The 23,700-nt window shown below is 43.0% G+C and overlaps 3 protein-coding genes across 4 annotated transcripts in view; 1 reads left to right on the top strand and 2 right to left on the bottom strand.

The window, feature by feature from the left end:
• Positions 1 to 48: 48 nt before the first annotated feature.
• On the bottom strand, positions 49 to 2,714 carry LOC139342206 (NPC intracellular cholesterol transporter 2-like). Its single transcript, XM_070979187.1, has 5 exons — positions 2,635 to 2,714; positions 2,242 to 2,352; positions 1,533 to 1,640; positions 1,259 to 1,431; positions 49 to 664 (listed from the first exon to the last, which is right to left on the bottom strand). The coding sequence occupies exons 2-5, from the start codon at positions 2,321 to 2,323 to the stop codon at positions 578 to 580; spliced, it is 450 nt and encodes a 149-aa protein (XP_070835288.1). The 5' UTR covers positions 2,324 to 2,352; positions 2,635 to 2,714; the 3' UTR covers positions 49 to 577.
• Positions 2,715 to 2,981: 267 nt separating this feature from the next.
• isca2 (iron-sulfur cluster assembly 2) lies at positions 2,982 to 4,340 on the top strand. The gene is made up of 4 exons (XM_070978933.1): positions 2,982 to 3,080; positions 3,317 to 3,494; positions 3,883 to 3,998; positions 4,096 to 4,340. The coding sequence occupies exons 1-4, from the start codon at positions 3,019 to 3,021 to the stop codon at positions 4,268 to 4,270; spliced, it is 531 nt and encodes a 176-aa protein (XP_070835034.1). The 5' UTR covers positions 2,982 to 3,018; the 3' UTR covers positions 4,271 to 4,340.
• Positions 4,341 to 4,629: 289 nt separating this feature from the next.
• The window catches only part of eml5 (EMAP like 5), a 36,423-nt gene continuing 17,352 nt past the window's right edge, over positions 4,630 to 23,700 (bottom strand). For both annotated transcript variants that reach the window (XM_070978931.1, XM_070978932.1), the window contains 31 exons: positions 22,307 to 22,413; positions 22,097 to 22,215; positions 21,785 to 21,971; positions 21,513 to 21,618; positions 20,981 to 21,074; positions 18,858 to 18,958; positions 18,554 to 18,747; positions 17,945 to 18,056; positions 17,660 to 17,787; positions 16,298 to 16,439; positions 16,058 to 16,210; positions 14,987 to 15,118; positions 14,771 to 14,859; positions 13,507 to 13,683; positions 13,179 to 13,380; positions 12,964 to 13,090; positions 11,157 to 11,235; positions 10,733 to 10,862; positions 10,511 to 10,609; positions 10,047 to 10,067; positions 9,563 to 9,736; positions 9,244 to 9,452; positions 8,850 to 9,007; positions 8,525 to 8,639; positions 8,246 to 8,434; positions 7,901 to 8,073; positions 7,590 to 7,752; positions 7,393 to 7,496; positions 7,153 to 7,306; positions 6,231 to 6,331; positions 4,630 to 6,140 (listed from right to left, as the gene is read on the bottom strand). In XM_070978931.1, coding sequence (XP_070835032.1) covers positions 6,104 to 6,140; positions 6,231 to 6,331; positions 7,153 to 7,306; positions 7,393 to 7,496; positions 7,590 to 7,752; positions 7,901 to 8,073; positions 8,246 to 8,434; positions 8,525 to 8,639; positions 8,850 to 9,007; positions 9,244 to 9,452; positions 9,563 to 9,736; positions 10,047 to 10,067; positions 10,511 to 10,609; positions 10,733 to 10,862; positions 11,157 to 11,235; positions 12,964 to 13,090; positions 13,179 to 13,380; positions 13,507 to 13,683; positions 14,771 to 14,859; positions 14,987 to 15,118; positions 16,058 to 16,210; positions 16,298 to 16,439; positions 17,660 to 17,787; positions 17,945 to 18,056; positions 18,554 to 18,747; positions 18,858 to 18,958; positions 20,981 to 21,074; positions 21,513 to 21,618; positions 21,785 to 21,971; positions 22,097 to 22,215; positions 22,307 to 22,413 — 4,076 coding nt within the window. In that variant the 3' untranslated portion in view covers positions 4,630 to 6,103. The remainder of the gene's footprint in view (positions 6,141 to 6,230; positions 6,332 to 7,152; positions 7,307 to 7,392; positions 7,497 to 7,589; positions 7,753 to 7,900; positions 8,074 to 8,245; positions 8,435 to 8,524; positions 8,640 to 8,849; positions 9,008 to 9,243; positions 9,453 to 9,562; positions 9,737 to 10,046; positions 10,068 to 10,510; positions 10,610 to 10,732; positions 10,863 to 11,156; positions 11,236 to 12,963; positions 13,091 to 13,178; positions 13,381 to 13,506; positions 13,684 to 14,770; positions 14,860 to 14,986; positions 15,119 to 16,057; positions 16,211 to 16,297; positions 16,440 to 17,659; positions 17,788 to 17,944; positions 18,057 to 18,553; positions 18,748 to 18,857; positions 18,959 to 20,980; positions 21,075 to 21,512; positions 21,619 to 21,784; positions 21,972 to 22,096; positions 22,216 to 22,306; positions 22,414 to 23,700) is intronic.

The following is a 23,700-nucleotide window of genomic DNA, read 5'->3' as shown; positions in this document are numbered from 1 at the left end:
TGCTGTAATTTTTGCATCAAGATTTAATAATTATGATCACTCATAATGCAACTTGAACACATTAGATTTCTTTATTAGAATTTAATTCCCATATTCCAGTCCCATCTTTTATAGCAGAACAAGGTCAGTAAGAAATATTACAAAACGTTTTGGCAAAGAAAGAATTGCATGTTCCTTTCCTGACTACACAGCAGCCAGTAAGACAAGACATTTGCACTCAGGTGGAATGTAGTTCAGGATCATTCACACAAACATGAACTGTGTTATTCCACAACTCTTAAAAATGGCTTTTCGGGAGACGGCAGCAAAAATCAGCCACTTAGTTTAGCAGGATTTGAGGCGTGTGTGTGTGTGTGTGTGTGTGTGTGTGTGTGTGTGTGTGTGTGTGTGTGTGTGGCAAAGTCTTGCAAACTAGTGAGAGACATACATCTTAAAATCTTTTTGATGAATGAATAAAATGAGATCTTAATTAGAGGCATTCACATTCTTGTTTAGGTTTTTACTCAAAGCTGAATCCCTTTTAAAAGAAAGAAACGAGACAAACAAACACCGGTCAGTCAGAGGTACTGCTGGTAGTTCAGCTCACGATCTGAACTGGGAACCGGATGCAGAACAAGTCCTTTTTGTTGTCGTCTCTCAGTTCCCACTCCACAACCAGTTTAATCTAGAAACAGAGACGTTAGTGAACAATTTAATTTGTATTTTAAAAAAAAAGTAAGTATGTAAGTATGAGGAAGTGAAAGAATAAAACCTAACACCTCTGAGCATCCACAGAGTCACAGTTTAACCAAACATGGTGTTAATATACTGGGGGCATACCGACACTGACACATCATCAGTTCAGCTTGTGTGTCAAATGTTGTATGATTAACTGTAAAAGCAGGTGCTGTAATATAACCAGTGAACAACTCATAATGTTTGCCTCATCTTAGTCTCACTTTTTGAATGAATATAAAAGAATCTGTAAACATCTTGGTCTAATTTCCAATGGTGGCATGTAGCTAAGTACATTTATTCAGTTATTATAGTTCTTCATAGAAGGGATATTTAAGGATCAGGATACCTTTGCGAACTTATTGCTATCAAAATAAACAAAATCTTCCACCAATTAATAGAGTTATGTATACCTTTTTGTAGATTTGTTGAACTAAGCACAGAAATGGGCAATCATTTTCAGTATAAAAGGACTGGAACTGCCGTTTGAACACTAATGGAAAAGGAAAACCTTTGAAAAGGGATTGTTGCTAGTGTCACTTACCGCGGGATACTCAGACTTCACAGGAAGGGAGTTCACATAGTGATAATTCTGCTGCTTCTGGATGGGACACTGGATTCCAGACTTGCAGCCATCTTCAATGGGAATGGGAAAGGGGACGGGAACTCCTGCAATAATACCGTGAACCACTGCCTTGCTCGTCTGGCTCTCCACAGCTACGACAGATAACATGATGGTGAGATTGAAAGTTTGAAAATATGCATTGATGTTTCCACTGTTTGTTAAAGTATTTCTAAAAATACATGGTGCCCCATACCGCTGTTGAATGTCACATTGACACTGTAGGACTCTCCTTTGTGTAGCTGGCATGGCTCACTTGTACAAGGGTTAATGTCCACGATGGCCACTTTGCCAGTGGAGGAGCCTGAAGAGAAACATGAAAGAGTACAATATCTTTGAAAAACAACAACAACAACAAAAAACTTTGAGAACCACTGCTTTAGCAATCTAATTATAAGCGACTATTTGACCCAATCCGACTCAACACCTGCTCATCATGCCTGTATGGTTCATACTGTGATGAGTAATCACCCTCTTGTGGCTCTGGGAGAAGCTTTATCAAAGCCTGGAAAAAGGATGTAAGCCTGATGATGTTAGCAGGGATCTAATCAAAGACTGCTGCATTGTGGGAAATGTAGGATTAAGCATTTTTTAAGAGTCATTTCTGACCAAACAGAAACTATTAAAAGAACAATGTAAAACCACAACTGCTTGAAGCGGGAGGCGTTAATGGCAAAGCGCTTTTGCTAAATCGTGTTCAGGTCATGTGACCCTTACGGGATGATTGTAGATCCGGGGATTAAACGAGCCAATTAGTGCTGAAACACTGAATCAAACGCTTAAACAAAATATTAATAGCTGTTTTTGATAGCTGAACGTTTAGCTAACATCAATGTGAAAAGCAAAAACACTTGTAACGATCTGCTTGTCAAATGTAAGGATATCAGTTGGCAAGTGAAACTCACCGCAGTCCAAGAACTTGACTGGGTGCGCACAGGTGAATCCCATCAAGCACAACACAACGATGAAACCGGTGCGGACATCCATGTTTCTTTCTTTTGTTTGTTTCTGTGACCCTGAAATGAGAAAATATCCATTACGCGACAGGAGAAAACATTTCCAGACAAGTTCTGACTTTGAACAGTCAGCAGAAAGTGTCAAATCATATGACTTCTTGTTTGTCTCCACAAACGTCCCCAGCATTAGCGATAGCAGTGATTACAAAGTTGAACACAACGAAGCAGAAATTATCTTCGACTATCTGGTGCTTTACTAAACAACGCAAACACACACACAGAGTAATTCTAATTAGTTTAGTGACAAAGAAATATAAGACACTGTGAATGAACAAACTGTACCTTTAAAGTGCTTCCGTCAGTTTCCTGCAGAACTACGGCCGCCTTGCACCTTTTATTTCCTTGTATCACGCGATCGGTGTAACGCCTATTTATCATGAACGACTGTTTTTAGCGCCCGAAATTTAGCCTGTCAGGAAACTCCTCTCGTTGTAGAGACCCTGCTTCCTGCGCTTTAATTGGTAGATACATTGCTGGGGGCGGGACACACACGGCGAGAGCTGTACCTGGTAGACAAAATCAGGGAATATAACGCCAAAATACATCCGGGACAGAACCGGAATACCTCAAGATTGGCAGGTTAAATGACGAATCAAATCGCCGTATTGTACCAATAAGGGCATGTCTAGTGTTGGGGGTGGTAGTTTTCTCCATTTGTTGTGGAAGATGTCATTCGTGAGAGGAGCTATGATAACTGCGTCAAAGTCAAAAGTATTGACCCTAGCCAGGTAATGTTAGTTTTTTTGTGTGCCATTAGGGATCTCGCAGAACAAAACCACAATTTATAAACTGACTCATGGGGAAGAAGAAACCGTGTGTTTATTTTTTTAGCTGGTAGTTAGTATGCTAGCCTTCACGTCACCGTTGAGTAACTACTTAGCTAGAAGTGGTGCCAGTAAGGTAACGTTACACGTCCTTCTGTATTCATGCGTTGCGATCTGAACACAATGTCAATGTTTTGCAGGGCATCTACTCTTCTGAACAATCTTAATGTGAGCCAACAGTCACACCGGGTCCCTCAACCCCCCCTGCCCCATTACGCAGCGGGGCTTCGGCGACTCAGCAGCGCTGCATCCCAGGAGAAGCCAGCGGTGTCAGGTCCATCTGAGGATAAAGTACACCTCACTGACTCATGTGTGAAGGTCAGCACATGCCCACGATGGAGCCACAAAGTCTTCTCATGTCTGAAAATTCAAATTGAAGGAGCCGTTTGTTGTGTAGAATTTTGTCTCGATACCTGTACGGAAAGCCAGGAAGGCCAGAAACTATCAGCTACAGGACGCCGTTTCAGTGACAGAGGAGTTAATGAGGATTGGGCGGAAGTGGGTGTATTTATAGGGACTGTGTTAATGTGTGTTGACTAACATTTCAGAAACCCCTCTGCTGAGCCTGTGTCGACTGTGGAGCAGCTCGATTATCATCATTTTATGTGAAAACCACTGGCATGCAGCCACTGCCACTTCACGTGTACAGCTGTTTCTTGTGTGTTTTGCTCCCCATTCATCACACTCATGTCCTCCTTTAATCCAGAGACTCGGGGAAATCATGGAGAAGGGCGAGTACCTGAGAATACACGTGGAGGGAGGAGGCTGCTCCGGGTTCCAGTACAAGTTTTCTGTTGTTAGTGACAAGACTGAAGATGACAGGTAAACTGCCTCGAGTCTCACTTTCAAGACATTTGTTTTGTTTTTCCCTATTTTTTGTTGCTAATTCAGTCAAATCTCCACTCTGCTCTTCTTTCAGAGTGTTTGAGCAGGGAGGAGTGGGCATAATCGTGGATCAGGACAGCTTGGAGTTTGTGAAAGGGTCCACCGTGGACTTCACCCAGGAGCTGATCCGCTCCACCTTCCAAGTGCTCAAGAATCCGCAGGCTGATCACGGCTGCTCCTGTGGCAGCTCCTTCTCTGTTAAACTATGAGCCTGCTCCCCCCGTCAGTATAACTTATTTAACAGTTTATTTGAATATTAAAGTCACATCTTAATAAAATGCATTTGAACTGATTCAGAACGACAGTTAACCTTATAGATTCTTCAATGCCTCTCTGATAGTGTTTACAAAAATGATTTTGGGTGTGGAACTACTTGAACTGAATGGAAAACAGAGGTATCAATTCATCACAGCACTAGTGACAGCCAAGAATGCTCACTCACAGCTGAGTTCATAATCGTAAGTTTGTCATTCATTCCGACCAACCAAAGGTTCAGTTGCAGCATTTTGGGTATTCAGTGCTTAGATTTTCCTTTGTGTGTAAAATATGTAAATAGGACACAATCTATGAAGAGCACAGCTTTATTGTATCTAAAATAAAAGAAGAGTGAATTCCAGATTCTTTTGTCTTCAGTCACTTCTAGAGTCAAATATAGTCACGTGATGCACTTCCTGATTACATTAGAATGATGAAAGAGCAGCCAGGAAATGTTTAGATTTATTGATCATTGATTAAAGGTTAGTTTGAGCACTGATTGTGTCATTACAAGTCTTACTTCTTCAGCATTATTGATTTTTTTCATGTTACCAGTGAATACATTCACTCCAAGTTTAAAATTCAAGTTCATGGTTGCCTTTTTTTTTTATTAAAGTGGAATTTAAGAAACATCTCACAAAAAATATACAAAAAGAATATGTACAAATGATATTTACACTGGTATAATGTAAATCAAAATATGCAGCAACATTTTTTTAGTAGTTAGTCTGTAGTTAGGAGCAAAATGTTTTGCACTTCTCATATTTTCTCTCTGATAGAACATTCCATTTAAGCAATATATCTAATTACACAAAACATTAACTTACTGTTGGAAAATGTCACACCGTTCATATTCATGAAAATGCGACAACACATCATAGCAGCACACTGAAAAGTGACCGAAGGAATTGCAACAGTGCTTTGAAACACCAATTTACAGCCGTTCTTGTTGTTTTCTGAGGAATTTGGTTTGGACAGATTGTCTTTCAGTAAGCCATGCACACCCACGAACCACAAACAGATCCTCAAACAAGTATGCACACGTTAACACGTCATGAGGGGAACACTGCCGAGGGAGGTTTGAGGTCAACCAGTCAACAACACGACCACGGAAATGAACCATCGGGGTAACACAGTGACCAGGTCAGGTGTACAGTGCATAGTATGCTTTGGCATGCTGACATCCAGAACATAACAGTGGATGTTACATTCAGGAGGAAGGCCACAGGTTTTGGAATTACCAGTAAAAATAGAACAAATGACTACGTGATCCATAAAAGTAAAACCAACATAATACAAAAAGAATCCAAACCCTCATAAATTGAACACTCAGATTAAGGCTAATTCAGTCTGCTACTGTACATGTTTTAAAAATGGCATCGACAGTAACACAGTTTCATACGCCTGCCAAGTAGCAAAACTGCCATTTGGGACATGTACACTGATCCGCTCATTCTTAAAAAAATAATCCCTCACTGAAATGATGTGCACATACTGTTTTTTTTTTTTTTTCTTTTCAATGACGTTGTGATGTGGTGAGTGCAGGGCTGCGCTCCCTCCACCTGTGTTCACAATCAGGACTGATGCTGTGATGAAAATGAGCCTTGCACAAATGCATGCACCTAGTTTTGAGGCAGTAAAACAGATCAACACTTTGACTCATTTACAAGCTGCCAGTTCTGTCCTCCTCCTCTTCCTCCTCCTTCTCCTTCACCTCCTCTTCCTCCTTTAGCAGAATCTTTTCTCTGGAGAGCCATGCTGGGAGACGCCCAGACTCTCTGAGGTCCTCAGTGAGGGGCATGGACACACCTCCACACAAAGAGGCTGGACAGGACATAGAGGAGAGAAGGCATCGCTTAGTAATTGATCACTGTGTCATTTGTAATCTGTTGTTATTTGGAGTCTGGGTCATACCTTCTGTCATCTCCACCGGCACTAACGACGAAGCGATCTCCATTTGTGAAGCGTACATTGGTCAGGTGAGCGGAGTGGCCCAGAAAGCGTTTGTGTTTGGCCTAAATCAGATCACACACACATCATCCAAGTCTTTTCAACAGTCGTGTCTGTGAAGCGATGTGGTCATTAGGTATGTAATACTACACAGTGGTCATCTGTGCCGGAAAGTAAGCACATTTGCTCAAGCATTGTATCTAAGTACAGTTTTGAGGTACATGTGCTTTACTTATACTTCTTCTCCACTACAATTCACACAAAAATGAAGTGATGAACATATTAATGCAGCAATAATTACATTTAAATAATATAATAGACATTATTCTGTCAAGTCTGCATAACACATTTACTATGTATGTATTACTGAAATTAACTTTAAGTATATTTTGATGCTCATACTTGTCCACTCTAACTGAAGTAAAATTCTGACTTTTCCTCCATGGTATTGCTAATTTGAAAGTAAATAATCTGAGTAATTCTTCCACCACTGCTCAGAGCGCCATCGTTTCACCTACAGCACTGAATATTAAATAGTTTCTCAGGAAGTGAATGATTATCACAGGCAGAAAAACGTGATTATTTTGTGGCAGATGTAATTAAAAACACGACTTAAAGCCATTATGTCAAGATTTTCTCAAGTGAAAAGTCAATTATTCTGATTGATGATCAGAAAATGAGATAATCCTGGTGGAAACTGGTGCAGAAGTTAAGTTATGATCCCTTTCCCGTCAGCGTTCCCTGGTATCTTTTTTGACACTAGAGGGCATGAATGTCATGAATTTTCAAATTCTACACATAGTGGCTTTGTGCAGTGCAGAGAAAAAAGTCACACTTCCACAGAAAATAACAAAGAGTAAAAATAATATTATGCGATCATACTTACAAACTTCTCTGGACATGGAAAGTCAAACAGCTTTACCATTCCAAAGTCATCGCCTGTGACGATGTTAAGGCCTGAGTGGGACACACAGGCACAGGTGACGTCTGCTTTGTCAGTGTTGCGGGACCAGATCCCCACGACCTCGTCCCCAAGGACACTGGACGCAAAGAGAGAGCGATTACATTTTCGGCAGCTGTTACCTTTCCAAAGTGCATATGTAAGCGTAAATCCTGGGATTCTCACCTTGTCCAGGTGGCCCAGGTAATCCTGTCAACATGGGTCTGCTCTGTGACCTGCTTCCCAGACGGCACCTCATACACAAGTCGTTTATAAGCACCTGTGGATATCTGTTTCAAGGCACGAGAGGTTAAGGTTCATACAGCCAGAAAGCGTCTGACACAACACCACGTCCCCTCTCTGAACCCTCATGCAGTCTATACCTGGACGTAAGTGCTGTCAGCAGAAAAGTCCATCTGCATGACGAAGCTGGGGATGTCCCTGCAGCAGTTGATGCGGTTCAGCTGCGGGCCGAGCGTCAGGTCGTAGAAGTCCACTGCACTCTCAGTGGAGCCTACGGCCAAGTAACGAGAATTTGGACTGAACCTGTGAGAAAGACATGCAGTGTTACAAAAGACCAGTGTTTGCTTTGTAGTACGCAGAGTAGCTTTGAGCCGTTTTCAGCCTCCAAAGACGAATATTGATCCTTGCATGTTTAAAGTGATTATTTAAAGTCTTTACACATAAAAATTACCTAATGTCCTGGATAGGAGAGCGCCGGTCCCTCTTCTTGCCCCAGATCTTGAGCGAGGCAACCAGCAGGATGATGAACTCTCCGTTCTTCATGCCGATGGCCACCATATCTCCTTCAGGACTGTAGCTGATGGTACGCGCTGGGTGGCCCAGGTTCACCTTATTCAGCATCTTCTGTTTTCCCCACAAGGCCATGCAAGATTAACATGATTTTGTGAATGAGGGAAGCCATGTTAATTTCCCTTGAGACAAGCAGCAGTGAGTGCCTTGATAGAGCAATTAGAGCATGGAAGTATTGGGAAGAACTGAGGTAGCTAGAGAGGTAGACTTAGGCTCAGTGGCTGACCTTCTCTGGGATGTCCCACAGACGAACAGTACCATCCTCTGCTGCAGAGAGAAATACGTCTCTGGAGGGATGGGTGCCCAGGCCCCAGATGGGTCCGTCCATGTGTCCGTTTACCAAGATGTTGCACGCTGCATTCTTCTCTCCTACTTCAATGATCTCTGCATTCCTGGTCCCCACAAGGATTTTACCCTGACACAGCCACGAGGGAAATGTGTAAAAACACGGATGAGTTGAGGAGAACTAGCTCGAACACTTTACTGAGTATCACGTATAACCTACCTTTCCTCTGCATACAGAGCGAACACAGTCTATGATCTGCCCCGTTTCTAATCGAAATGCTCTGCAGCGCTTCAGCTCCTGGTCCCAGAGCTTCAGAGCGCCCCCCTCCTTTGACCTGTGGAGGAAAACAGATCCTCCCTCAGATGATGAAATTCACAGCTTTACATCATTTGTATGCATCTCCAGACATTTCTCACATTTAATGCAAATATTGAGAAAATTAATACAGTCTAGACTCTGGAATCAAGGTATTAAAACAATAAAGATAATAAATGATGAAACTAAATCACATGCAACCCTGCTACAAAGTATAAGCAGCACTTACGGTCTTTCCTTGCCTCCGGTGACAATGAGGCCGTCTCTCAGTGTGGTGTACATGGTGAACACAGGGCCCGTATGAGCTTTGGCCACAATTCTTACTAGAATGTGTTCCTTCCACACACACACATCCCCACTTATGGTACCTGTAAATGTCAAGTTATTCTGAAAAGAAAACAAATCTGCACTAATCTAGTGGCCTAAGAGAGCAGAGCGAGCAATACAAGAACAATTCACAGCACAGTGAAGCATACATCTGATGAGTTTTAAATGTTAGCAGAGTTGAATTGTGAAAATGTAATATGAAGCAAGAACAAGAAACATTTATGAGAAAACCTTTTGAGTTAGGATCAATTAGACCAAAAATAGACTGGATATTATATCGGTTGGAAGTCACTTACAGCTCCAAATGCCACGGACAGCATGGTCTGCATCCGGGCATCTTCGATGGAACTCAGCACACCCTTTTTGCTGAGCAAAGCTCGGCCAGCTAACGTCCAGAAACGCACGTGCTTGATCCCCACGGACACAAAGTGTGTGTCAGAGTCCGGCCGAAACTCAGCCACAAAGATCCTCTGGGTGTGACCTATCCGGCTGGCCACTTTGGCACCTGAAAAACAAACGTGGAGGGCAATGAAAGCACGATCTCTCACCTGTGGTGGGATTTTCTCCATCCCTGGAATAAGGTCAAAGTTCAGAGGAAGACTATTTTGTTTTTACCTTCCTGCCACTTCCAGATGGTGATGGTGTGTTCGGGGTCCAGGCCCACAGACAACAGGAGTTTTCCTGTGGCACTGAAGCTGACGGAGCAAACCCCACCGGAGTGGAAACAACGTAGCACCGACAGCGTCTGCTTGGTCATGGCGTCCCACACATGGATGGATGGAGACGTGGCTGAGGGACACACAAGAAGTGAATTATCATTATGTATTAATATTATGTATTAATGCACTTCTTTCTGTCTTGTGCTTGACTCAATATGCTTTCTGTGTGCTTTCATAGCTTTTAAAATTACATCTTAATGTGATCAAAACTATAAAGGGAAAATTCTTCCAACATGATTCACTGAAATAACCAAAACACTCCAAATCCCATTGCCACTAGATGTCAGTAACATAAAGTAAAGGATGAGTTGAAACCCACAGACTTTCTGTCAACGGTTATTTAACATGATTTTACATGAGGACTACTTCTGTGTCCTTACCTGACATGTCACCAGTATCACCTGAAAAGAAGGAAAATCAGATTTATCGACATAACCAGCAAATAATTTGTTAATTTTCTGTGACTTTCTTAGTTAATCCTACGCATGTGCTTTGACAATATTTAGCTAATTTACAGAAAATTGTGTGCAAATATAAAAGCTGTGTGTATAAAATGTAATTATGAGGTGAATCACAAATCCTGTCACTCAATTTCTGCCAGGACGGGAGTGTTTATGTGAGTCTGTCTGTGCGAAATGCAGCAATATGTGACAATCCGACGACTGTTCATGTATGCAAAAATGGTAATTTTGCTCGTTAGTCGCTTTATAATACAGATACGCTCACAGGTGGGGGTGGCCATCTGTTTTGTGCAGGAATCCTCCTGCACAATGCACAACAGGAGATACAGGGAAGAAAAATGAGGCGGCTGGTGACACATGAGGTCAACCTCTCACAAACATACCTACTTGGCCAGTTGCCACCACGTTGGGGAATTTGGGATGTTGATTGATTGTCAGGCACAGAATGTCGTCACTGTGTTCTACATAGAAACTTTGGCAGGCTGGAAGGAAACACACCCAACCCACACACACGCACATGCACCACACACACATACGCAATGAAATACACGTGTTGAGTTTTCAGGTAGTTAAGAGTAACACAGTCAGAGCGTCTGTCTACTTACAGGTCGTCAAGTTGAGGACGATGCCCACTGAGGCCGTGTGGTAGATGATGTCCGCGCCCTCGTTCAGGTAGTGCACGTTATTGCGGCAGTCATTGCCACGGTAACCAAACACCAGCTCCAAAACCAGGTCCTGTGGGAGAGTCAGAAAAAGACCGCCAGAAAGTCAGAAAGGTCAACGCCATGGCAACAAAGACGTTCAGAGCCAGCGGCCAGCTGAGGTGGCGTCATCATTCGATTACAGCATCATCAGAGTCTCCAGAGACGCCGTCTAGACGGACAGCACAGTGTCGTCAGCTGAAATAATCAGAATTAGAGGGCAGCGCTTTTGAATCTGCGCTGACAGAGACAAGACTGTTTCCAGAAAGTTCACCATCGGTACATATGTAGAAGTTTGCTGTGTTTGGAAAAGTGTGTGAGTTATTACCTCAATGGGTCTCTTCTTTTTGCCAACATTGTTGGTCTGCAGCTTCTCCGGCTGTGGCAGCGCTCTGCTGACAGGAGGCCTGAAACAGACAGCTGGGATCAGAGGGCTGCTGCGGAGCTGCTCATCATGCACATGATAATGACAATGATGATGATGATGACAATAATGATAATATTACACTGTTTACTACTCTGATGAAAAGTATTCCACATGTGGTATATGTCTGCTCATATGTGCACACAAATCTGATGTTTTATCTCAACAGGAAAGAAAATCCACATTTGTTTTCTGTAAGGAGTGACAATTCTTGATAGCGACACTATGACAAAACTGGATTTATCCCCACTCACATCCAGGCAGTTAATCAATACAATGTTATTAAAAGCTTTCAGGTTCTTTCCACTCATCAACTCAGCTAAATTGCAGCTTTCTCTGATTCATATGGAAGGAAAATCATATGGAAGGAAACATCTATTCTTATAGCAACTTTAAGTTTAACTTTAAGTGCATATTTAGAGCACAGTGGTACAAAAAAAAACTATCAATAATGCAAAGACTGTATGAACAAACTGCGAACATGACCTTATTTTACAGTCAAGGCAGGGTGTGAAAACAGAAGCGCAATCAAGTGTCTAAAAAGCAGACACTGAGACAGCGCTGCTCTGTGGAGTAATAACAGAAGCAGAAAGTAAGCAGCTTACCTTGAACCTCTTCACGGCAGCAATAACAAAGAAAAAAGCACGAATTAGAAAAGGGACTTTCACAGCGTTCACCGCTGCCGGGCGGACACACACGAACACAACACCTCAGCCACTGAGGACATAAAATACAGGAGTCAGCGCCATCATGTAGCCATGACAACTCAAGTCCATTTCCATGACAACTGCTTCCCAGAAGATGCTGCGTGGATGCTTGCATCAACCTGAGGCACCCAAAGTCTGTCACACACTTAAAGATGGCTCATGATGATGATGATGTTAGAGCTGATCATGCTTGTAAACCTCTTTAACAACCAGCCACATGAACAGTGCTTCCTTTAAAATTACTTCCAAAGAGGATTAAGACATGTAAATGTCTGACATTCCTTCTAGTTTGATGTGCCGATCCACTTTAATCGGGTCATTTCCCCCGAGTCACTGTTAAAAACACTTCTTGTACAACCCATTCACTTTGTTCTGCTGACTATTGGAGTGGACAAGTAAATTAATGTCAAGCTCTAATTTAACTTTTAGGCCAATTTGTCCTGCTAGTCACAACTCATTAGCAAGTAAATTCACACCCAAAACAGCGTCTTAGTTTCTATGTGAAGAAACGAAACCCCACTGAAATATGAATTACTAAAAGTGCTAATCATTTCACAGACATCAAGGCTTTTCTGTCTACTGTCTTTCCTTCATCTTTGCTCTTTGTAAAGGAAACACTACCATGTTTCATTCCCTCGATGTAGCCCTCTGTGATGACACGTAGTTCAACACTGACCACTGCTTAATCTTTTGTCTAAACTCAACATACTGTACATGAACACAAGAGCTTACCTGACCACCCCTTGTCTTCAAGCAGAATGAAAGAACGAAGCAGGGTAATGACAGATGGACAGCCGTTAAAGGAAAGAAGAAGAGCAGAAAAGGCTGAGTTATTTCAAAAGGGCAGGGACAGGGCAGGAATTTCACGCAGGAAAAGAAAATGTTGACTAAGGAAGGCAGGTTTGGCTCCATCTTGATGCAGAAGCCTTATTTTTTTCTACTATGAAAAAGTTATTTTCTGACTGCTCAGGAGCATCCTTCACCATCGCTTCACTGAGAATTACCTTTCATCCACAGAGGGCTCTTTCAGCTGCAAGTGGGGCTTCACGCCCGTCATGGGTCGCATGTTGGTGGATAAGGCCTTGATGGTGTAGTTGATTTCGTTCTCCCTCGTCACGTCGCTGTCATAACCTGGTGAAAGGCAGGAACGACGCAGGTTTCGCTTTAGCAACGGTAACATTCAGGGAATAAAAAGCCCAAAAGGAAGCTCCTCTCTCACCTCCGTCATCCTCGCTCTCGATGTCCGACTCCTCACTGTCACACTGTTTGAATTCCCGGTGGCCCTCGGGCTCATGGGCCCAGATCATGAGACACGTGTCTCCCCCACCGACTGTCACCAAGAGGCTGTCGTCATGGGTCCATCGCACATTGGTAACATGTGTGCTGTGGGCCACATAGCGTTTGAACTTTGCATACTTCCCCTGGGGGAGATGGACAACATTTGTTTAACACTTGTGACATGGAAATTAACATAACATTTGCATTAAACACAAGCCTTGAGATGATCAAACCAGATAACAAAAGCAGACTTATTCATTGTGCCTTACCTTGACAGGGTACCTGAAGAGCTTGACGTATCCTAAGTCATCTCCTGTTGCTAGCACCTTCCTGTCGTTACTAAGGCAGGCAGCAGTCACCTCAGTGACCTCACTGATCAAAGGCCAGACGCCCTCAACAGATGTTCCCAGGACACACGTCCACGTGCTCCAGTCGATCTTCTCCACCTGAGCCAAGTCAGTAAGTATGGAAAGATTCATCTATATAACACTTTCACAATTCAGAACAAAAGCAGGCAGGCTAGTAACATAAGAGCAACAAAATGCAACATAACCATTTAGGCTCTGAGAGCACAGCACTGGAGTAATGTGCTCTCTGAGCTTTGAAGACCGGCTGTTGCATTTTGAACCATCTGCAGAAGAGATGGGTGTCTGTTAAATAAGAGGCTACAGCCATCAGCTGGTTTGCTTATATTAACATAAAGATAAAAAACAAAATACAACAATCAGAACGAGCTAGCTGTTTCCCAACATTGCCAGTATTTATGCTAAGCTAACTACCTGAGACTGATGCAGGATCTTCACTCTCATGACGAATAATAATGATCTTTGTTTTAATATAATTTAAATTCAGAAGCCTCTCACAGTCCCAGCAGTCCCCTGTTTTTCCCAGCAGTCCTTTTGTTAATCTGCTGAGATCACCACAGTTGAGGGACAAGTACAGCTGAGTGTTATTCACATAAGAGTTAAAAGATAAATTAAAATAGTGAATTTAAGGCTCAACTGTAGCAAATAACGAATAAATGGGGCCGAGAGCATACCATGGAGCCACTCATCTACAGCCATGACAGAAAATTGTCTGTTTTATAGGTACAATATAAAGCAGCAAATAGAAGAACCAGCCAGCCACCGCTTCAGTCTGCCAGCAATGATGCTGTGATCAAGTGCATAAGAGAAGAGTGAAATGAATGGGAGGCGAAGAGGGAAGAGTCACACATCATGACGAGGTGAGATGAACGAGCAAAGCTAGCAGCGGACATCTGAGGCTCCAGCGAGACGCAACCTAGCAGCATCTATCATCTCTGACCCTTATTCTCTTAATGCTTCTCTGGCAAGGTGTGTGAATGTCACGCTGTATCAAAGGGACCCTAAATACTACCCCACTTCCACTGCCAATATTAGAACGATACTGCTGGAAAGTGGGCCGTGTTAATGCTTCACTGCCCTTCGCAGAGCCTCGTCTGATCCCGAAGGGAAAAAGTGGGCCAGCAGCACCACAACCATGGCTGCTCCTGCGCCTCCTCTCCCTGCTCACCTCTGTAGCCGGGATGGTCTGCCTCTTGCCGCGAGGAGCTTCGAAAAAAAACTGCTCTTTAGCACCTGTGTTGACTTGGAGTAGCTTCCCTGTGAATGAAAAAGCCCAGTGGGCCATGGTGCTTAACTGCTTTTTAACAGAGACATTTTGAATCCATAATTGGCAGTCGCTCGCAAGGATTTACTGAGACAATACTATTTAAGGAAGCATGTTTACCTCTCTTGTCCCAGTCCAGATGGGTAATGTAATTGAGGCATCCTTTGCACACTCCAACCCGTTTGCTGCTCATCACATTGTAAATATCCACAAAAGTGTCTCCTGATGCTACTGCGAGGTACTTCCCAGCACCTAAGCAAACAAAAGAGAGGGAAATGTTTTGTCCATTATCACTGGGGATCAACAGAATTGAGGATTTTTAGCTCATTCCTTCCATCCTATTGGTGATCACCTGACCTTCCCTCTAGCACCACCGGCAGATGTGATTCTGAGTAAAATGCAGACATTTGTGTCCACCTCAGGACTGACTGTAATAACTTTCATCTAGAGCTTTAACGCAGTCAAAACTTTACTTTGGCTAAAACCTGCAAAACAATTAACATTCCCATCAGCTCATACTACTTTGTGCTTTGTGCTAATTAGCAAATGTTGGACGCCAAACAAAGATGACAAACATCTTAACTAACATAAGATGTTCTCAATTTTCTGCATTCAGTGGCTCCCCTATGTTTTTGTGTGTTATTGCTGACCTGTTTGGGAAGCCTTCTCCACTGTTCCACTGTTTTCTGAGTGTCTAAGTACAGCTTCACAGAGCCCCTTGCATGCTGTGGACTCATCAGTTATTCCTAATATAACCACAGCAAAACACGTTTCCTGCTCAGCATTACACTGCTCTGTACAGTGACTTCTACACTACAGACGCAGCTCTCGGTGACTCAGGGGTGTTGGGTTAAGAAACAAGATCCATTGCATTGAGGATCAAGGTTAAGTGTCCAGGCGAAGGAGAGTTTAGTTTCTTGCTCTCACTTTGTCCGCCCCCACTGCTTCCCATTCCGCTCTTGCTGTCTCTCTGTCTGGCCCTATTACAGAAAGCCATTAATTTGGGTCAGGCCTGCAGCAATATTTCCCAACTCACAGCGGGAAGAAAATATGTATACCTGCTGAACTTCTGCACGGCATCCTACATACGCTAAGATGCTGTGAAGGACACACAGCTTTTAGTGGCCAACTTATTTCTCAGGCCAAGCAGACTTTTGTAAGAGTGAAGAAATGCAGAGGTGAACCACAGACCTGGAGAGAATCTGATATCTGAGATGATGTCCTTGCGGTGGTGGAAGGACACCAGGTCCTCCAAGGTGTCTGCGTTCACAATGAGGAAGCTGCCGTCATTCAGGCCCACCGCCAAGGCTTTGCCATCAGGGGAGAAGCAGCAGCAACGGCCGCCTGTGGTGGGTAATGTGTTTGTTAAAGCCCTGGGACCAGTGCACTTCCTGTCAGAAAACACAGTCATCTGTTAGAGCGGTGACTCACCTTTTCTGAGCTTGCGTACAGCCAGCATGCAGTGGCTGGGCGAGAGGTCCCATATGCGCAGGGTTTTGTCATCACTGACGGTGGCACACAGAGGGAGATGGGGATGGGTGGCCAGGCCCCACACTTCTCCCTCCATGTGACCCTGCAAACACACACAATAGCACCATCGATTAGTAAGTGAAGACTTTGAAGGGATTTAATAAAACACAATTAATGTCTTCTTTGGTGAGATGGAAGTCATCACTGTTTTGACATGTATGATTCTAGTGAATCGCTTCCAGTGAGAACCATGCTGTCAGGAGTACAGAGAAGTGACAGAGGGCTTCATCACATGGTGCAACGATCACCTGTTCTGTGTTTCTGATATAAAAGAAGCAGGTTAGCCACACATACAGTACATCATATTATAATTCTCTTTGATATTCCAAAGGATACTGAGACAGTTAGCTTGTAACCTCCACAACAGATAACTGAGGACAACCTTTGGCTCTCTCATTAGCTCATCCCATCCATCAGAACGTGCTTGTATATTTTAAAGCATTTGAAAAGGGCAATCAATAGCATTCACTCTGTCTGCCGACTTTCAGAGGAGGCTGCAAGACACTGCGGGACCACTTAACGAAATTAAAAATCTCCCATTAAGCAGCAATAATTCATTGCTGCTTATAGCTGCCGCGTTGGTGATTCTGAGCCGCTGTGTAAAGTATGATCACACTGAGGGGAGACGCTGGCAGGTTTGTATGTTTTAACCAAAGAGTGTATATGCTGACCATTTTCCAAAGCTTACCATGGATTTCTTAGCTAAAGCTTTTACAGCCATAAAGAGTTTCAGGAGGAAGATATGACTTTAACACAAACCTTAAGGCACATCTCTAAGATACAGAGACAGGATCATGACATCAGTCCTCCCACTGAGTATCTTTGACGCCAAACATCTGACCTTCTTACCAGCATTACAGCAGTTTTTATATCAACTTTCTACCATCCAGCAGTTTTTATATCAACTTTCTACCATCCACATAGCCAATACTGTCCATTAATTTAAGCACAACACTTAAAATCAACCTGAAGTGACCTGAAACTCACTTAAGACAAGTGACTACATTAGATTTAATGGCTCATGTAATCCTTAGATAGAGTACCCTTTCATAACAGTCCTGCCACTTAATTACAATGCAATAAAAATGACACGTTGACAAAAAAGAAGTCAGAGAAGATCCTAACTGTGAACTCATCCAGTTCATCTTCAACCTTTCAAAGGTTTACAAACTTGGAAAGAGCCACCTTACAGACCCAGGCCTGTTGTGCTGTATATTATGAGGTTTGTGACAGGTGTTGGGGTTATTTTTATCTGCACTTTACCTGGACCAGCAGAGTGATGGGGCCACTCTTGTCCACCTCTAAGATCTCTCCGTTCTTGGTCCCCACCAGGATGTGTCCATGGCCCAGAGATATGGCACGTATGGAGGGGTTGTCCTCCAAGAGCAGCCCTGCAGAGTCCATGATTTATAGCATGCAGGCAGAGACCTTAGCTTGAGCCAAAACACAGGAGGAAATCTCCCGATTCATGAGTTCAGCTAAAAACATTGAATGTTTTAAACGGATGTGCATTAAAAGAGTGATCCAAGGACAGTGGAGGACTTCTACCTTTAGAGCCCGGAGCTAGGACTGCCCTCTTGATGGCGTAGGTCTTCAGGCACCTCTCAAAGGTGTCGTCCCACAGAGCAACTATACCATCCTTTCCTCCAGTCACGAATCCCTACAGGGACAATATGTAAGCACATTTAATGCTGCAAAGACCTCCTGCTAGTTGAGCATGACACCGTCAGAGTAAATTTAACATTACATACTACAGACTAAACAAAGATGGCCAGACAAAAAGGGAAACAGACAGAAAAATGTGCTGCTAATCTAATGTTCATAATTTACTTTATTCTCAAAGAATTAAGTAACAGAATCATGATAAATGATTTACATGATCTGTTGCTTAAAATAAAAGCTTACAAAAATAGGTCATTAAATAATCATGCAGGTTAATTTGATCATTTTATTATTTAATGAGATTTTGCATGTTAACTGCTGCAGCCTATAACTGCTCAAACAGTCAGCTAGACGGTCATGTCAGGTCATATAAACTTTTGTCCATATTGTCCACTTCCATAGTAGCAACTAAAAATGGAGTGAAACAGGAGTTTTCAAATATTTTTAAAAAAATGTCCTCACTGGTCAGTCACAGAGCCTTTTCCCCTGTGGTACCTTTTCTAGAGCGTGCACACTGAATACAGGGCCGTCATGAGCCTTCACGGTCTTCATCAGGAACATGTCCCTCCAGATGCAAATGTCCCCCGTGCATGTGCCCGAAAATACCATCTCCTCCGACCAGCCATACACAGCACACATCATAGTCTCCGTCTTCCCCATGTTTCCCTTGCGCCCAATTAGACCACCACCTGAAAGAGAACCAGGCAGTCGATTCACAGTAAGACGTGTCACAGCTAAGAAAGAGTTCTGCTTGTTAGAGATTCTGCTATTCAACAAAAAAACACGCCTGGGGTCTTACCAGCCTTATGCCAAAACTTCATATGTTTCACTCCAGCTGTGATGAGCTTGTCAGGAAGGTAGGGATTTATCTTGACAACAAATATCTTGTCCTTGCTTCCCCTGAAAAACACGTTTTTACATCACAAAATATGCACGAGCAAATGATTAAATTTGTACATTTCATCTCGAGAGAAACAAAATTGAATTTCTGCATTATTTTTCAGAGTTGGAATTACAAATACGAGGCCTGGGTGCATAAAGCAGGCTACACTGAGGCTTTTTAATGATGGCAAAGAAACAGAGAAATGTGCCTCACTTCTGTTTCTGTGTTTAGAGCCAAACTGAACTGCATGGTTTGGAGTATCAAAATGTTCCTGATAGACATAACAAATCCATCCCAGAGAAATGTGCTGGACTGGATTAGTTTTTCAAAACTCAAACTGGTAACTGAATTATCTGGCTGAAATAGACTTACAGAGTTACAGATTAGATTAATAAGGAAATATGAGTATTATCGCCACCTACTATTAATCTATTTATTTTTTGCCTCTTCCCGGTCTTGTGAACAGAAAATTTGCAGACCAACTTGCGCATTAATGTGGATCATTAACATCCACTCCTTTTTCTCTTTTGGCCTTCAGCTTTTAAATTGAAAATATTTGCTTCATTATGTACTGATATATTTCTTTTTCCTTTTCCTTGTTGGTATGGGCTAAAACCTTTTCTGTGTTTTGTGTTTCTGCTCCCTAACAAGCACTACAGACACACTGGAGACGGAGATAAACTTGTAACTGTCTTTTTGTTTTGCTCTCTGATTGCATTGCATGGTATAAACACTGAGGATCAGTTGCTGGTCCTGTCTGATGTGATGAACCAACCTGACACTTAAACTTGTCTAATTATTGCTCTTTGTGTCACTGCACTCCTCTCAGCGTCGGTGAAGCTAATGAAACATTACGCCTCTCTCCTCCCTCTCTCCTCTCACTTACACCTCCTTCCTACATCTCTCACCTCCCCAAATTCCCACCTTTCACCCTCATTTACAGTCACCTCTTAACCCACTCCTCCTCTCCCGACTAAAGACTAGACAGTAGTGGTGCACAAGCCAGGCTCTGTCAGGCTCCATTTCCTTCTGACCGCCTCACTGCACAGCCCACCAGGGTCTGCAAAGGAGATTAGTGCAGCTCCAAGCTGTCCCTGAGCTGCAGTGAGAGCCTGGCACACAACACGCAGGAGAGCAACCCGCAACGCACTACTGCAAACTAGCCAGGGGGAATTTCAATGGAGTAGATACTAAATATGAACATGAAGTAGAGCCAGCAGCAAAGCAAAAGCAAAGATATTTTGGGATGTGGATGTTTTCCAGTTAGATACTTCTAGTTCCCTCTGGTTTCGGGGTTACATAATTTTACCTGCCGTGAAATTGAAAATCCTACATGATGTTCTGAACAAATTAACACCTCTCACGCTCAGCTCAGAATTATGTAGATCTTTGATGTGCTTTTAAGATGTGGACTTTATATTTAGTCCTTATGGCACAATTAGTTTCAGTCATCGGGACAAATCTGTAAAAGGTCTGTGATACTTCTCTGTCACTGCTTTTCATTTATCCTTTTTATTCCTTGATTGTTTTTGCAACCCATTTACTTTTTTCTGTGTTGTTTTGCACATCAGACACAAGGCACATCTATTATAGACACACTGTTGTTAATATGTTTCCTTGTCAAAATAAAACAGAATATATTAAGCCCACAAACTCGCCAGGATAAGCCTTTGAAAGATGTAAATTAAAAGTAAATCTCTTTAATTATGGATCCACAGTTGGGGCCCTGGGGCAAACTCCTACTCTACCCATGCAGACTCTGGCAGGGTGAAGTGTTGCAGTGGAGCAGCCTCGTAATTTTAAAAGGTAATTCCCCTTCTTTCCTCTCCTCCATCAGTCACACTGTCAGCTCTGCGCAGCAAAGTGGCTTCAATTTAACCCTCATCCATAAATGTCCATATTTAAACTACAAACGCTCAGACGATCTTTAGAACCGACGTGAAGGTTTGTCAAAGCTTTCAGGATGCAGAGCCAGCAAATTCTGCACGCAGACAGGCCAACCAGCAGCCGTGTTAATGCTCTAATATAACTATACTAACCGCATGGCAGAGAGCTTCTCCCCTTTCCTCCAATCCCACAGCACAACAGTGTGATTGTCGTCCAAGCCCACCGAGGCCAGCCGTTTGCCATCCGCTGAGGAGGAAAAACAAAAGCATTCAGTACAGCACGGGCAGAGCCAGCTCCTGCTTTGGTTCAATGAAGTTTGGCCCTTGTTAGCAACATGAAAGAAGCCTGGTGGGTTTGATCCAAGGCAGGTGATTCACTGACACTGACATACAGATCACAGCACTGCCTCTGTCTGGGGCCAATTAAAGGAAGCGAGAGGAACAGCTCTACCTTGATGCTGTCGGACTGTTGCGACTGAAAGACGGCAGAAAAAGGTTTCTCGGTGTTGCTGGTAAATTGGGTGTCTTGTGAATTTGTCCATTTCTTTTATGTGTGAAATTATTTTTTTGCTCACTGTTAAAGCGTGATGCCTGGAAGGAATTGCGAATACAAAACGTATGTTATGTTCAATCTGTCTGGGTAGGAGGACTAACAGCAGTGTGAGAAAGCAATGCTGAGTGTTACCTGAAAAGTCCAGAGCGCACACTCCGAGCTGGTGGAAACCCTTCAGCACAGACATGGGTTTTAACATTTCTGTGTCCCATATGTGGATGGAGGAATCTCTGCCAACCTGGATACACAAAAACATCCAAAGTTTGTGTAATTCAACCCATTTACACATGAGAACTTTGAGTCTGACATGGCAATGGATCTCTCTCGGCTCATCTCTGAGGAGCCATAACCCCACAACTAAAAAAAAGCTTTGAATATTTTATGTCTGCAGTGCCGGCAGCTACCTGGCCTGTTGCTACGAAGTCCTTCAGGGGATGGATAGCCAGACAGAGAATGTCATCATCATGGCCCATGTAGAAACGCTGGGTATTCTGTTGTCTGTTGTACACAACCCCAATGGCAGCTACATGGTAGACTATCTCCCCGGTCTGGGTGTAGAACAGGTTGCTCCTGCAATCATAACCCCTGTAGCTGCAAACAAATAAACAAAAACAGAAACAAATGATGTAATTGGATTGCAGGACTTAACTACAATTTAAAAAAAATGATCAGCCTTTGCAGAGTGTCAGTTTTATGATGCGACAGAATAAGCCTACCCATGAATGAAGTGCAGCTTCACCCCGCTCCCCGGCGCTCGCTCTCTCTTCTTCATGGCCGTCGCTCGATGCTTCTCTTTGCACTGTTCTTTGAGCTGAGGTAGATCTTCTTTATAAACCTAGATACATGTGTGCAGATTCTCTGTTTAACAGCAAATCTGATTTTCAGGGAGACATGTTTAAGAGGTGAACACTGATGTGATCACAAACCTGTCGTCTATATGTGAGCTGCGTCTCCTGCTCAATTTCTGAGTCCATCTCAGGTACGTCTGACTGATCAGAGTCGGACTCTTCACTGTTGGAGTCTGCCAAGGTCTCTGCGGGCAGAAACAAGGCTGCATCACACCTCGCTAGTAAAATCATTCCCTGTCTCCAAATCAGACAAACATCCCACTGCACACACAGTAAGAAAACACTGCACCACGTTTCAGTAGAAGTGAGGGTCTATCATGTAATAATACCGTGACATCTCCTATTTATCAGGCAGTCGTGCTTCACAGTGACATCGCTCAAGCCAAATGTATAAAATTGCTGATGCAGCACAGTAAAGCCGTGCCAAGGCAAGGCAATAAGCAGAACTGGCAGCTAAGGGCGGCTGCTCACAAGATCCATTAGGAGAATTAAAAGGAAAGGCAGTTAGTATGTGCTTTAATTTCAGAGAGCACAGCTGCGCTCTGTCTCTGGAAAAAATATGACTTGGGAATGACAATGCAATTATACTTTCCAAGCTTCATTCACTTTTATTGGATTTGTCTTAATTAATGTGATGGTCGTTCCTTTGCAGAGCTTTATGGAAATGGTGGTTCATGAAAGAAAGTACGGGAAGGGAGCAATCTAGTGCATTGCTCTCTGGTGGTTTAGCACATCGAGTTCATGAGGCTGGTGGGAGCAGTATGGGTGCACGTAATGTAGCAGCCAGTTGCATTTATACAAGCCCTAAAACATAACTAAGAAATGTACTGTGACATTCATTTTCATTAAATGGGTTGACATTACCACAATTTACTGTGTAAATAGTTTTACTTTCAGACAGATACTCAAAGCTGATTTGAAAGGAACAGATATTTTGGGAAATGCTTCTGGTACTCCCTTTCTTGCAGAGGGGTCAATGGGATGATTGATATCACTCTTGTGTCAGTGAGTTAAATATGTAGCTGTGGCCAGTAGCTTACTGTAACTTAGCTTAGCCTGGCTCTGTCCAACAGTCACAAAATCCACCTGCCAGCACCTCTAAAGCTCACTAATTAACTCCTTATACCTCATTTGTTTAATCCATGAATGGAAATTCACTGTTTTATGGGGGTTATGCATCTGACTCTGAAGAGTTTGGATTAAGCAAACACAGTAATTTAGACACAGCTGGGCTAGCTGTTTCCCCATTTTCAGTTTTTGTGCTAAGCTAACTGGCTGCTTGTGGTAGTTTCATATTTAGCAAACAGACATGAGAGTGGCACTGATCTCATCTAACTTTCAGTAAATAACCAACAAAGTCTATTTCCCAAGATGTCGAACGACTTCTTTAAGTATGGAGCTACAGCTAGGAGCATAGCTAAGCACAAAGACCGGAGGCAAACAGCTAACTCTGTTCAAAGTAAAAAAACTCT

Source organism: Chaetodon trifascialis, chromosome 14, assembly GCF_039877785.1.
Source record: "Chaetodon trifascialis isolate fChaTrf1 chromosome 14, fChaTrf1.hap1, whole genome shotgun sequence".
Classification (NCBI taxonomy): Eukaryota; Metazoa; Chordata; class Actinopteri; order Chaetodontiformes; family Chaetodontidae; genus Chaetodon; species Chaetodon trifascialis.
The sequence above is the reverse complement of the archived record's forward strand: the minus strand, read 5'-3'. Positions and strand labels throughout refer to the sequence as shown.